Here is a 12,483-nt window from a genome sequence, read left to right as displayed (position 1 = left end):
AGACTGGTCTTCAAGACTGGTTATCCACCTGCTGTTCAATGAGTTAGCTACACACCTAACCCAACTAAGTCATCTCCCTTTCTATTTAAGTTGGTCTCATTCTTCCACGCATTGCCTGAACAACAGCTAATGTTCTTAGCACCAGGTCCACCAGTGTTTCCTAATGTTCCTGGCCTTCTGAGAAGATTCCGAGTGACTCCAAAATTGTTACTGCCCCTAACTTTCCTAGAGGATTCCTATTGCTCAGGACTTTCTGAGAAGATTTAAATTAGCCCATGTTTCCTAGAATACCTCACTTTTCAGAAAGATTCCTGGTGACCCTGAGTTTACAAGAAGATTCTGGGTGACCTTCAATGTTTCCTAGTGTCCCTGACTCTCCAAGAAAATCTCTAGTGTCCCCGACTTTCCAAAGAGATTCCTAGTGACCTCCAGTGCTTCCAAGTGTCCCAAAATCCTTAAGACAATCACTAGTATCCCCAATTTTCAGACGATTTCAAATGACTCCCAGAGATCTTGTTGCCCTTGACTTTCCAAGAAGCCTCCTAGTATCCGTGACTTTCGAAAAAGATTCTGAATGTGACCTCTAGTGCTTCCCAGTGTCTTTGTTTTCCCAACAAGATTTGTAGTTTCTGTGACTTTCCAAGAAGATTCAAATTACCTCCAGTGCTTTGTAGTATCCCTGACTTGCTGAGAATATGATTAAACCAGTGTTTCCTATTGACTTTCCAAAAAGATTCTCAATGACTCTCCAGTGTTCCCTAGTGACCCTGAGTTTTCGAGAAGATTTTGGGTGACCCTCAATGTTTCCTAGTGTCCCCGACTTTCCCAAGAGATTCCTAGTGACCTCCAGTGCTTCCTAGTGTCCCAAAATCTTTAAGACGATCCCTAGTGTCCCCAATTTTCAGACGATTTCAAGTGACTCCCAGAGATCATGGTGCCTGTGACTTTCCAGGAAGCCTCCTAGTATCCATGACTTTCCAAAAAGATTCTGAATGTGACCTCTGGTGCTTCCCAGTGTCTTTGTTTTCCCAACAAGATTTCTAGGGTCTTTGACTTTCCAAGAAGATTCAAATTACCTCCAGGGCTTTGTAGTGTTCCTGAATTGCTGAGATTATGATTAAACCAGTGTTTCCTACTGAATTTCCCCAAAAATTCTCAATGACTCCCCAGGGTTCCCTAGTGACCCTGAGTTTTCGAGAAGATTTTGGGAGACCCTCAATGTTTCCTAGTGTCCCTGACTCTCCAAGAAAATCTCTAGTGTCCCCGACTTTCCAAAGAGATTCCTAGTGACCTCCAGTGCTTCCTAGTGTCCCAAAGTCTTTAAGACGATCCCTATTGTCCCCAATTTTCAGACTATTTCAAGTGACTCCCAGAGATCATGGTGCCTGTGACTTTCCAAGAAGCCTCCTAGTATCCATGACTTTCCAAAAAGATTCTGAATGTGACCTCTGGTGCTTCCCAGTGTCTTTGTTTTCCCAACAAGATTGGTAGTGTCTGTGACTTTCCAAGAAGATTCAGATTACCTCCAGTGCTTTGTAGTGTCCCTGACTTCCTGAGATTAAACCAGTTTCCTACTGACTTTCCAAAAAGATTCTCAATGACTCCACAGTGTTTCCTAGTGTCCCTGAATTTCCGAGAAGATTTTGAATGACTCCAAATGTTTTCTAGTGTCTAGCGTTCTAAGTTTCCAAGTGACCCTATGATTCCTAGTATCCCTGACTCTCCGAGAACATTCTGAGTGACCTACAGTGCTTCCTAGTGTCTCTGACTTTCTGAGAAGATGACCCCCCCCTACCCACTGTTTCCTAGTGTCTGTGACTATCCATGAAGAGTTTGAGTGACCCACAATTGCTAATGCCTCTGACTTTCTTAGAGGATTCCTATTGTTTGTGACTTTCTGAGGAAATTTAAATTAGCCCCGTTTCCTAGAGTACTTCACTTTCCAAAAGATTCCTAGTGTCCCTGATTTTCTGAGAAGATTCTGGGTGACCCCATGATTCCTAGAGTCTCTGACTTTCCAAGAAGATTTCTAGTGATCATGACTTTACAAAAGATTTTGAGTGACATCCAGTGCTTCCTAGTGTCTATCACTGTCCAAGAAGATTCTTGGTGTCCACAGCTTCCCAAGAAAATTCAATAAACCTCCTGAGCTTTGTAGTGTACCCGACTTTCCAAGATGATTCCTAGTGTCCCTGACTTTCAGACATGACTTTGATTAAGCCTGTGTTTCCTAGTGTCCCTGATTTTACAAGAAGCTTCAGAGTGACCCTCAGTGCTTCCTATTGTCCCAAACTCTCTAAGAAGATTTCAAGTGACCCTACAATTGCTACTGCCCCCGACTTTCTGAGAGAATTTATAGTGTATGTTGTTTTCCTGGGAAGATGCCGATTAACCCAGTATTTCCTGGTGTCACTGACTTTCCAAAAATATTCCTAGTCACCCCCAGTGTTTTCTAGTATCCCCGACCTACTGAGAAGATTCTAGGTGACTCCCAGCATTTCCTAGTGTCACTGACTTTCCAAAAATATTCTTAGTCACCCCCAGTGTTTTCTAGTATCCCCGACCTACTGAGAAGATTCTAGGTGACTCCCAGCATTTCCTAGTGTCACTGACTTTCCGAAAACATTCCTAGTGACCCCCAGTGTTTTCTAGTGTCACTGACTTTCCAAAAACATTCCTAGTGACCCCCAGTGTTTTCTAGCATCCTTGACTTTATGAGAAGATTCTAGGTGACTCCCAGCATTTCCTAGTGTCACTGACTTTCCAAAAACATTCCTAGTGACCCCCAGTGTTTTCTAGTGTCACTGACTTTCCAAAAACATTCCTAGTGACCCCCAGTGTTTTCTAGCATCCTTGACTTTATGAGAAGATTCTGGGTGACCCCCAGTATTTTCTAGTGCCCCTGCCTTTCCAAAATTCTGAATGACCCTACAATTCCTAGGGTCCCCCATTTTCTTAGTAGATTCCAAAGGACCCCCAATGTCTGCTCCTGCTGGCTCCTCCAGGCTGTCATACTGATCAATGCAGCCTCTCCTCCTGAGCTCCAAAGGTTGCAGGTCCTCTGATGTCATCAAGGTGCAGGTCCTCTGATGTCATCAAGGTGCAGGTCCTCTGATATCATCAAGGTGCAGGTCCTCTGATGTCATCAAGGTGCAGGTCCTCTGATGTCATCAAGGTGCAGGTCCTCTGATGTCATCAAGGTGCAGGTCCTCTGATGTCATCAAGGTGCAGGTCCTCTGATGTCATCAAGGTGCAGGTCCTCTGATGTCATCAGGGTGCAGGTCCTCTGATGTCATCAGGGTGCAGGTCCTCTGATATCATCAAGGCCAATAAACTTCCTTACCCTTTAAGAACATAAGGATGACAAGTAACAGTCCACGTCCAAGGAGGGTGGAGGACCAGGTACATAAAAGTGCTTTTTGTGGCCCCCCCTAAACCTAAACAAGCATTTACTTCCTGCAGTGTGGGGGGGGGGGGGGCAGACCCCTTGCAAGAGAGCATTATTTATTTCCCTGGAGATAGGCTTTAGGTAATGAAACAATAAAGTTTTTATCCCCTTCATGACCAGGGCATTTTTTGCTATTCACCACTGTGCTACTTTAGCTGGCAATTGCACGGTCATGCAACACTATACCCTAATTAAATTGATGTAATTTTTTTTACACAAATAGAGCTTTATTTCGGTGTTATTTGATCACCACTGGGTTTTTAATTTTTTTACCATATAAACAAAAAAAAAAAATACAGAAAATGTTGAAAAAGCAAAACGTAGACAGTCCAAAGTATTTAGTAAGAGGCATGGCAAGTTTTTGGAAGTTGTAATTTTTTGTAAAAAATTTTCGGGACATTGAAGAAAATAAATAAAATTTGTGTTTTGTTCACAATTTTATTTTTACATACTGTCACCAGAGCAGTACAGCGTCATCATATGTCTGGTGTGGCGGTGGTCAGGGATACTAACTAATGACAGTATGTAGACAAAAGAAAAATACTAATTTTTTTAATACATTTCTAAAACTTTTTTTTTTTTTTACTATTTTTTTCAAAATGTCCTCGTGGGGACACTGTACTACTCCAGGGGCAATTTGGGATTTTATTTTGTTATACTGTTATTGCTTATACAGTGATGGTCACTGTTAAAAGCAATAGTTTTACCTGTCATGAATGGCTTTCATTCATGAGACGGCTTGCTTACTATTGTGATGCTGTGATTGGCTACAGCTAATCACATGGTACAGGGCGCCAGGTACCATGTGATAGCTGTGGGCCAATCAGTGCATCACAACAGTAAGCAAGCTGTCATGAATGGAAAGCAAGCTGTCATGAATGGTTTGAGAGCTGATTTGGTTGAATAAAATTTCAGTTTTCACCTTTTTTTTATCCTCTCTTATATCTCAATGCTGCTAATCTCCTGCAGCCTCATTGCAACCACTTCCTGTCTACATGCACTGCAGAGCTGCATGATATTCCTCAGGGTGGGTTTCCTGATGGTAACAACAGTGGAATTTGTCTGTGTAATGTTTTAAATTGGCCACTTATCGTCTCCACCAGAAACCCTTGTCACAGTCGGGTGCAGGGGCGGACTGACCATTTGGAAACTCGGGCACTGCCCGAGGGCCCAGGGTCAGTAGGGGGCCCCATGAGATGCCCCTGGTACCTTTATCATAGGCTTTATCGAGTTTGGGCAAGGACACAGGGGCCTTATGATCCCCTATTGCCCGGGGGCCCCATGAGTTGTCAGTCCGCCCCTGGTCGGGTGACAACACATAATTGGGAGACTGGGACAGTGACCCGTGTTGTCACCCCCTTATAGGAAGTGCCTAAACAAGGACCTTTATGGCAGGATTGCAATGTATTATTGTAATGATATTTTACCTTTGAAATGACATGAACGTGTTAAAGCTTATATGAGATTTCAGCGATTAGGTACTTTAAATTAAGATGTGATGCATCACTCTGCTACCTATGAGCTTACATACCACCAAGCAGTCTTTTTGTATGCATTTTCTTTAATTATTCATGAATTGTAAACCGTGCTAAACTGCACAAAGAAACATTAGAAAAGTATTGATTGAAGCAGTGTAGTACCTTCTCATAACCCGTAGGTGTCACTGTGCTCTTTGTCCTATGCAAAGTATGTACTTATTCTATAGACTTTATTAACATCAACAGTGACATCTGCTGGTTGTACAAAAGCACTGCACCACACATGAAACTTGGCACTGCAATAATCAAAGCAAAACAATGACAATAATCGCCATACAGTTGGTTGCACAGGTAAATAAAAATGGGACTTTTGCCAGACACTTAAATGCAGTTGTAATATATATGTATTTGGAATTCTGTTCTTGTGATCCAGGTAACCCTGCCACAAGGCGTAGCCAGTTTTTTGTTAACTGGACATCCACTTTAACCCTATTAAAGCTGCAATTGTTTGAAACACGTACTTGTATCCTTTGTCTTTAAAAGCAAACCTTTTTTTCTGAGTTGTGGATAGAGTGGGGAAGGGTTAGAACTTCTGCTGGGCCTTTACTGCTCTCTGGGGCTCCATTAGAGAGATTTGCCCTCACTTCCTGCCCTCCTGACAACATCTCACCAGGGAGTAAGCCTAGGTTCACACCTGTGTGGGTGGTGCGGCTGCGGATCCGCACGAAAATCCGTGCAACCGCACCACCCGCACAGAGGAATGGGGACCCGCAGGCAGGTGCCATTAGTTCTAATGGCATGTCGCCTGCACTGGAAAACGCAGCTGTACTTGGAACCGAAGTTCCCGTGCGGGGTGTGTTTTCAGAAGAAGTGCAGGGACTTCTTCCCTACGGGGCACAGGAGTCCATTCAAATGAATGGGCTCTCGTGCCTGCGCAAAACGCGGCCCGCACGGCCGCATATATGTGAACCGGGGGTACGTGAGGAGCAATCTTCAACAGCAACACAGACACAATTTTTGCAAAGACAAGAATAATCTCTGTAGATAAAATCGTACATTCATCAAATAGGAAACGCACAAGGTACCGTGTGTTGCAGCACCCCAATGCATGTCCAGTGCACAGCTGCATAGGAAACGCACAAGGTACCGTGTGTTGCAGCACCCCAATGCATGTCCAGTGCACAGCTGCATAGGAAACGCACAAGGTACCGCGTGTTGCAGCACCCCAATGCATGTCCAGTGCACAGCTGCATAGGAAACGCACAAGGTACCGCGCGTTGCAGCACCCCAATGCATGTCCAGTGCACAGCTGCATAGGAAACGCACAAGGTACAGCATGTTGCAGCACCCCAATGCATGTCCAGTGCACAGCTGCATAGGAAACGCACAAGGTACCGCGCGTTGCAGCACCCCAATGCATGTCCAGTGCACAGCTGCATAGGAAACGCACAAGGTACCGCGCGTTGCAGCACCCCAATGCATGTCCAGTGCACAGCTGCATAGGAAACGCACAAGGTACCGCGCGTTGCAGCACCCCAATGCATGTCCAGTGCACAGCTGCATAGGAAACGCACAAGGTACCGCACGTTGCAGCACCCCAATGCATGTACAGTACACAGCTGCATCACAGTGCACCACCACCAAAAATGCAGCAGAACCTAGTTTTTGTGCATTACAGCCCATGAATTTTGAATAGGTGACCCCTCAAGAAGTGAAATTGCATGCGCTGCAGTGCACTGCGTCCTGGTGTCCATGACCATTATACCTTTCCAGGGACTGCAGTATTCGCTCTCGCTGAACTATGGCTACTACTGCTATCCAGCACTGGGGTGTCAGATTCTGTGTTCCCCACCGTGCGCTATGCTTTCCCTTGTTGTCACTGTGTCTGACACCAGCAATGGGCATAGTTCAGCCAGGGGAAAAGCATTTGAGTTGCAAATATTACTCACCTTTTATATACAGGGACACTATAGTTAGCCTCTCTTTCTTTTTGCCTATTAAGGGAAAATTAACAGGTCCTCTTTATTGCCCACCGCCTCTGCTACTAATACCGGCCTTACCCACGTTGGAGGGCTGAGGATCTACTTGTGCACCCACCTGATAGTATTTGGGTCGGGCAATCGACTACTTAGGTGCAAGTCAGTGGAGGTGAAGGTCACATGCCTCACTGTACCTGAAGGTACCGGGTATTTCCAGGGGCTCTGGCTGGGAAATAAAGATCCAGAGGAGCAAAGCCAGGAGCAGGTATTAGTAACAATGGAGGTGGGATATGAAGAGATCCTGTTACTTCATTCTGAATAGGCAAACTGATGGCTATACATTAAAGGAACCTTTCTGAACCAGGGTTTTGAGGAAACTTGAGGTTCCTCCAGAGGTTGAGAAGAGAGCAGTGGCAGGTTGATCTCTTGCTTACACTGACCATCAATGTAAGGGGTTACTCCTACCCTGACCACTAATAAAAGGGGTCACTTGTTCATCAACAACCAGTGTAAGGGCCCATGTCTACACTGACCACCAATGTATAGTTCACCATTATACTGACCACCAATGTAAGGGACATTCTTCTCACTGATCACCAATGTAAGGGACATTCTTCCCACTGACCACCAATGTAAGGGGCATTCTTCCCACTGACCACCAATGTAAGGAGCATTCTTCCCACTGATTACCAATGTAAGGGGCATTCTTCCCACTGACCACCAATGTAAGGGACATTCTTCCCACTGATCATCAATGTAAGGGGCATTCTTCCCACTGATCATCAATGTAAGGGGCATTCTTCCCACTGACCTCCAATATAAGGAGCATTCTTCCCACTGACCCCCAATGTAAGGGACATTCTTCCCACTGATCACCAATGTAAGGGGCATTCTTCCCACTGACCACCAATGTAAGGAGCATTCTTCCCACTGATCACCAATGTAAGCAGTTATTTCTACTCTGACAATACTGTAAGGGTTTACTTCTCGACTGGCCACTTATATTAGGGGTTACATCTACCTTGACCATCAATCTGGAGTTTTTTCTACCCTGACCACCAATGTAAGTTGTTTGTTCTGCACTGACAACCAATGTAAGGAGCATTCTTCCCACTGACTACCAGTGTAAGGAGCATTCTTCCCACTGACCCCCAATGTAAGGGACATTCTTCCCACTGACCCCCAATGTAAGGGACATTCTTCCCACTGACCCCCAATGTAAGGGACATTCTTCCCACTGACCCCCAATGTAAGGGACATTCTTCCCACTGATCACCAATGTAAGGAGCATTCTTCCCACTGATCACCAATGTAAGGGACATTCTTCCCAATGACCACTAATGTAAGGAGCATTCTTCCCACTGATCACCATCACATGTATGTATAACCTATGTTTTTCTAAAATGCTCTATAACGGGAGGGGGACCACTAAGGAAAAGGGCAATAAAAGTCCAGACTGCTATTGTGTGCCATGGGTGGCCTTAAGCCAGGGGTGTAAAACTAGCGGCCCTCCAGCTGTTGCGAAACTACACGTCCCATCATGCCATACCTTTGGGAGTCATGCTTGTAACTGTCAATCTTGCAATTCCTCATGGGACTTGTAGTTTGGAAACAGCTGGAGGGTTGCCAGTTTGCCACCCGTGCCTTAAGCTGACCATACACAATGCAATCAGAGTATACAGTTTCCTTTAGGTCCACCAATAACTATGTAGGACCTGCTGATTGCATGTAGATTGAATGGGTTGATAAAACAGGCCCTGTTAGTAGATCTAAAGGAGATTGGACAATCAGAGTGTATCATGTATGGCCAGCCTTAGGCTCCAACCTATTTAGTAATCAGCATTTTCTTTTTCAGGAAAATCACTATTTCCTGGTGGCTGTCAGTGGTTCCAACTTCTGCTACCTGAAGGGGGGTCTTCTTTAAGCTGTTGGTGGCCTGTAGATTAGCTTTCTGGCCCTGTGTCCAGTTTACCAGGGTCTGCACACATCTCAGGTGCCCAGATCGGCAGGCGCAGTGCAGCGGCGTGTCCCTGTTACCGTCCAGGGGATCTATGACCGCCCCATTGGTTAGCAGCAGGTTGACTAGGTCACTGTGGCCATGTTCAGCAGCAAGGTGCAAGGGTGTTTTCCTCCAGATATTTTTATCTTCTAAACTTTTGTTTTTTGCAGCTTTCAGGAGTGACTTTACAATATCTGTGTTGCCGGAGATGACGGCATAGTGGATAGGCGTGCACCCGTCCATGTCCTTGGCACCATACCTGGCCTTGTTGGTCAACATGGCTTCCACGGCACCAAAATTCCCTGCAGCTGCAGCAACATGGAGTGGGGTCTTCTTGTCTTTGTCTGGGACATTAGGGTCAGCCTTGTTTGTAAGAAGAAGCTCCGTGAGATTGTTGCCTTCTCCCTCTGCAGCATAGTGCAGCGGCGTCCGCGAGTGTTTGTCTTTGGCGTTAACATTGGCTTTGTTTTGCACAAGACTCTCGGCAACATCCAGGTTGTTCCTCTGGCTGGCAATGTGCAAAGGGGTGACTGACTCCTTAGTGGCAGCATTGACGTTCGCTCCTGCTTCGATCAAAATATCGCTCATTTCACGCTTGTTATGAAATGCCGCCACGTGCAAAGGTGTCTGTTCACCGGGACCTGGCAAATCGACCTTCATGCCTTTCTGCAGCAAAAGTTTTGTGGTGGAGACATCTCCTCCTTGGACGGCTAGATGTAATGCAGTGTTCAGGTTTGGTGTCCTTTCGTCCAGTTTTGCCCCTTTCTGTATGAGCGCCCGAACTGACTCCGCTTTCCCAAGTTCCGCTGCCAGGAGAAGCGGCGTGTACTGGATGTCATTTTTGGCATTGATGTCGGTGCCTTTGTCAGCCAAAGCATTTATGATGCCGTAAAGGTTTAGTTTGACGGCTTTAAACATGGCGGAGACCAGGGTGTCAGGGGACAGTCCTTTGGAATATTCCAAGAGGAGGCCAAAAATGTGCTCATTGTTCGTTTTGAACGCTGCGTCAATTATACTGGCGTCGATATTGGCCCCAGCTTCTAGGAGGACTTTCAGTGTTGCCTCGTGACCCCCAGCGACTGCATGGAACAGCGCGGTCTGTTTCTTTTCATCCGTGGCATCAACAGGGGCCCCATTCTTTAAGAGTCTTTGTACCAGTCTGCTATTGTCCTTAGCAGCTGCCATGTGCAAAAAGTTGGTCCTGTTTTTGTAACGCTTCCCCTCTTCTTGGAGAAAAAGCCTGACAACATTCTGATGATTATTCTGCACAGCTAGATGCAAGGGGGTGAGTGAATCGGCATCCTGGGAATAAATATTTGCCCCAGCTTGGAGAAGGACCTTCACCGCTTCCTCATGACCATTCTCAGCTGCTCTGTGAAGTGGTGCCCTGCGTTTGCTGTCCTTTGCGTCCACTTTTGCCCCTTTGAAAATTAGGTATTCGATCACGGGAACGTGGCCGTTAGACGCTGCCACGTGCAATAAAGTTTCTCCAGATGAATTCACAGCATTGATATCAGAATCCTTCAACAGGGACTCTAACAAGGAGAGATCTCCTTTGCTAACTGCATCAAAAACCCCTTCAGAACTTACAACCTTTGGTTTAGGGGCTTCGGAATGTGGCCTCTTCTTTTCCTTCACTTTATCAGCTGGTCTTGGTTTAGCAGCCGGGGTACTTGCTTTTTGTGGCATGCTCTCTTTGCGAGCAACCTTCTCTGGAGGTTCCTTAACCAGGATCTCCTTATAGTCTTTGTCTTTTTCCAACAAATACCCCACCAGCTGTCTCCTGCCATCTCGAATTGATTCGTTCAAATGGTTGACATAACTTTTAACGCTGTTGTATAGGTTGGGCTCAATTTGTTTAAGGCATGGGAAGAAGAAAAGGCGACAAGCCCGCTCACCTTTAGACATGAGGATGTCCAACAGCCTGGAGTTCTTCTCAGTCCTGGTCCGGTAGTAGGACATAATCATTTTTTTATCTGGAGTGAAGACATCATGGTCCACCAGCCAGGAGATGAGGCTGTCAGGATCTCGAATTCCCTCAATAAGTTCATCTTTCATGGTCTTAACCACATCAACAGCGTACGGGTTGGTGAAGGATCCATTGAAAGGGAACGGTGGCAGGTGGACAGCAGTCGTCATCCTTTTAAGTTAGATGTTCCTTGAATCCTCTGCTCTGAAATGTTGAGGAACCTGACGACCTGTACACAATACCGTCCAGAGAAGCGAGTAAAAGATCATGATGGCTCTAAGCTCCTGAAGGATTTCAGAAATAGTATCTCACACACATAACTGCTCCGCAGTCCATTGTTGGGCAGGTTGTGTTTGTTTGTGCCGGGTAGGAAGTAAGTAATGCAGTTTGTCTAGATTAGCAAACTAAATCAACAGCTTGGTTACTGTTGCTGTGATTGCAAAAACTCTATTGAAAGGCTGAGACGGGGACACTTCTGGGTGAGAGGGGAGGACACCGGGACATTGAGACACAAACAGGACAGTATGAATAAGCAGACAAAAGCCAAATGCCTCAGTTGTAGCAAAAAAACAGCATAAAGAAAATGAAATATATGGCAAAATAAAAAGGACAATATAGTAAAAAGTAGGACCCAGCCTAGTAATGGGGAACTGCTAGTCCCAAGACAGGGAGACAGGAGGCTGGTGAAGGCTCTACTGGATTTTTTAAAGTCAATCTTTTTTTTTTTTCTTCCATTTTTGTATTATTATCAACAGTTGTGGTTTTAAGTATATATAATTTTTAATTTTTTTTCAATAAAAACTGGGACTTTACAAAATGTCCTTTGTATCAACAATTTTTTTAAATATAATACAGTTTTCTTTATTTACAACTCCATAAAAATGTACAGAAATGTAATGGAATATTCAGAAAAGAATATTATTATTATTATTATACAGGATTTCTGGCGCCAACAGTTTTCTCAGCGCTTTACAATATAACGGGAGACAATACATGAGACAGTACAGTAACAATACAATACACGAGGGGTTCGAGGGCCCTGCTCCTTGGAGCTTACAATCTAGAAGTTTTCTGGTATCACACACATACAGGGCCGTGGATAAGGGGGTACCAACAGTCCTCCTGTATGGGGCCCAGGCAGATGGGTGAATTGGATGTGGGCAGGGAGGGTGATCGGCATGGCAGGGGAGAGGGCAGTTATTGGAACTGATTCCCTGTATGGCTCTCTCTGCAGCAGCTGAAAGTTGGCTTCTCTCCTCTCGTTTCAGCTGCTGCAAAGAGAGCTATACAGGGGATCAGTTCCAATAATCCCCCCACCGCACCCATCACCCTCCCTGTGCACCATACATTTCCTCCTGTTGCCCAAGCCCCCCTGTGTGCCCCCACAGTGCTGCCGGCTTCCCTCCTTTTGTTGCCACGGCACTAGGACAATAGGATCCTTCAGGATGGAGAGCAGGGGAAGGTTCCAGTAAATATGTCACATTTATCAGCCCTTTCTTTACCCGAATGAACACAATGAGTGATTGGTACCAATCACTCACTGTGTTCATTCATAACTGAAGTATAGTAAACTGTGTTTTTTGACGGGGGCCCTGTCAGGGTGGCTGTAT

At 45.4% G+C, this 12,483-nt stretch overlaps 1 protein-coding gene across 1 annotated transcript; it reads right to left on the bottom strand.

The window, feature by feature from the left end:
• Positions 1-4,991: 4,991 nt before the first annotated feature.
• Positions 4,992-11,207, bottom strand: LOC149439011 (CARD- and ANK-domain containing inflammasome adapter protein-like). Its single transcript, XM_089659592.1, has one exon. It carries the CDS (start codon positions 11,041-11,043, stop codon positions 8,731-8,733), a length of 2,313 nt encoding a protein of 770 aa, XP_089515718.1. The 5' UTR covers positions 11,044-11,207; the 3' UTR covers positions 4,992-8,730.
• Positions 11,208-12,483: the final 1,276 nt, after the last annotated feature.

This window comes from Staurois parvus, unplaced genomic scaffold (genome assembly GCF_062004578.1).
Source record: "Staurois parvus isolate SC_StPar_1 unplaced genomic scaffold, SC_StPar_1.0 ptg001167l, whole genome shotgun sequence".
Classification (NCBI taxonomy): Eukaryota; Metazoa; Chordata; class Amphibia; order Anura; family Ranidae; genus Staurois; species Staurois parvus.
This window is presented reverse-complemented; position numbering and strand designations above follow the sequence as displayed.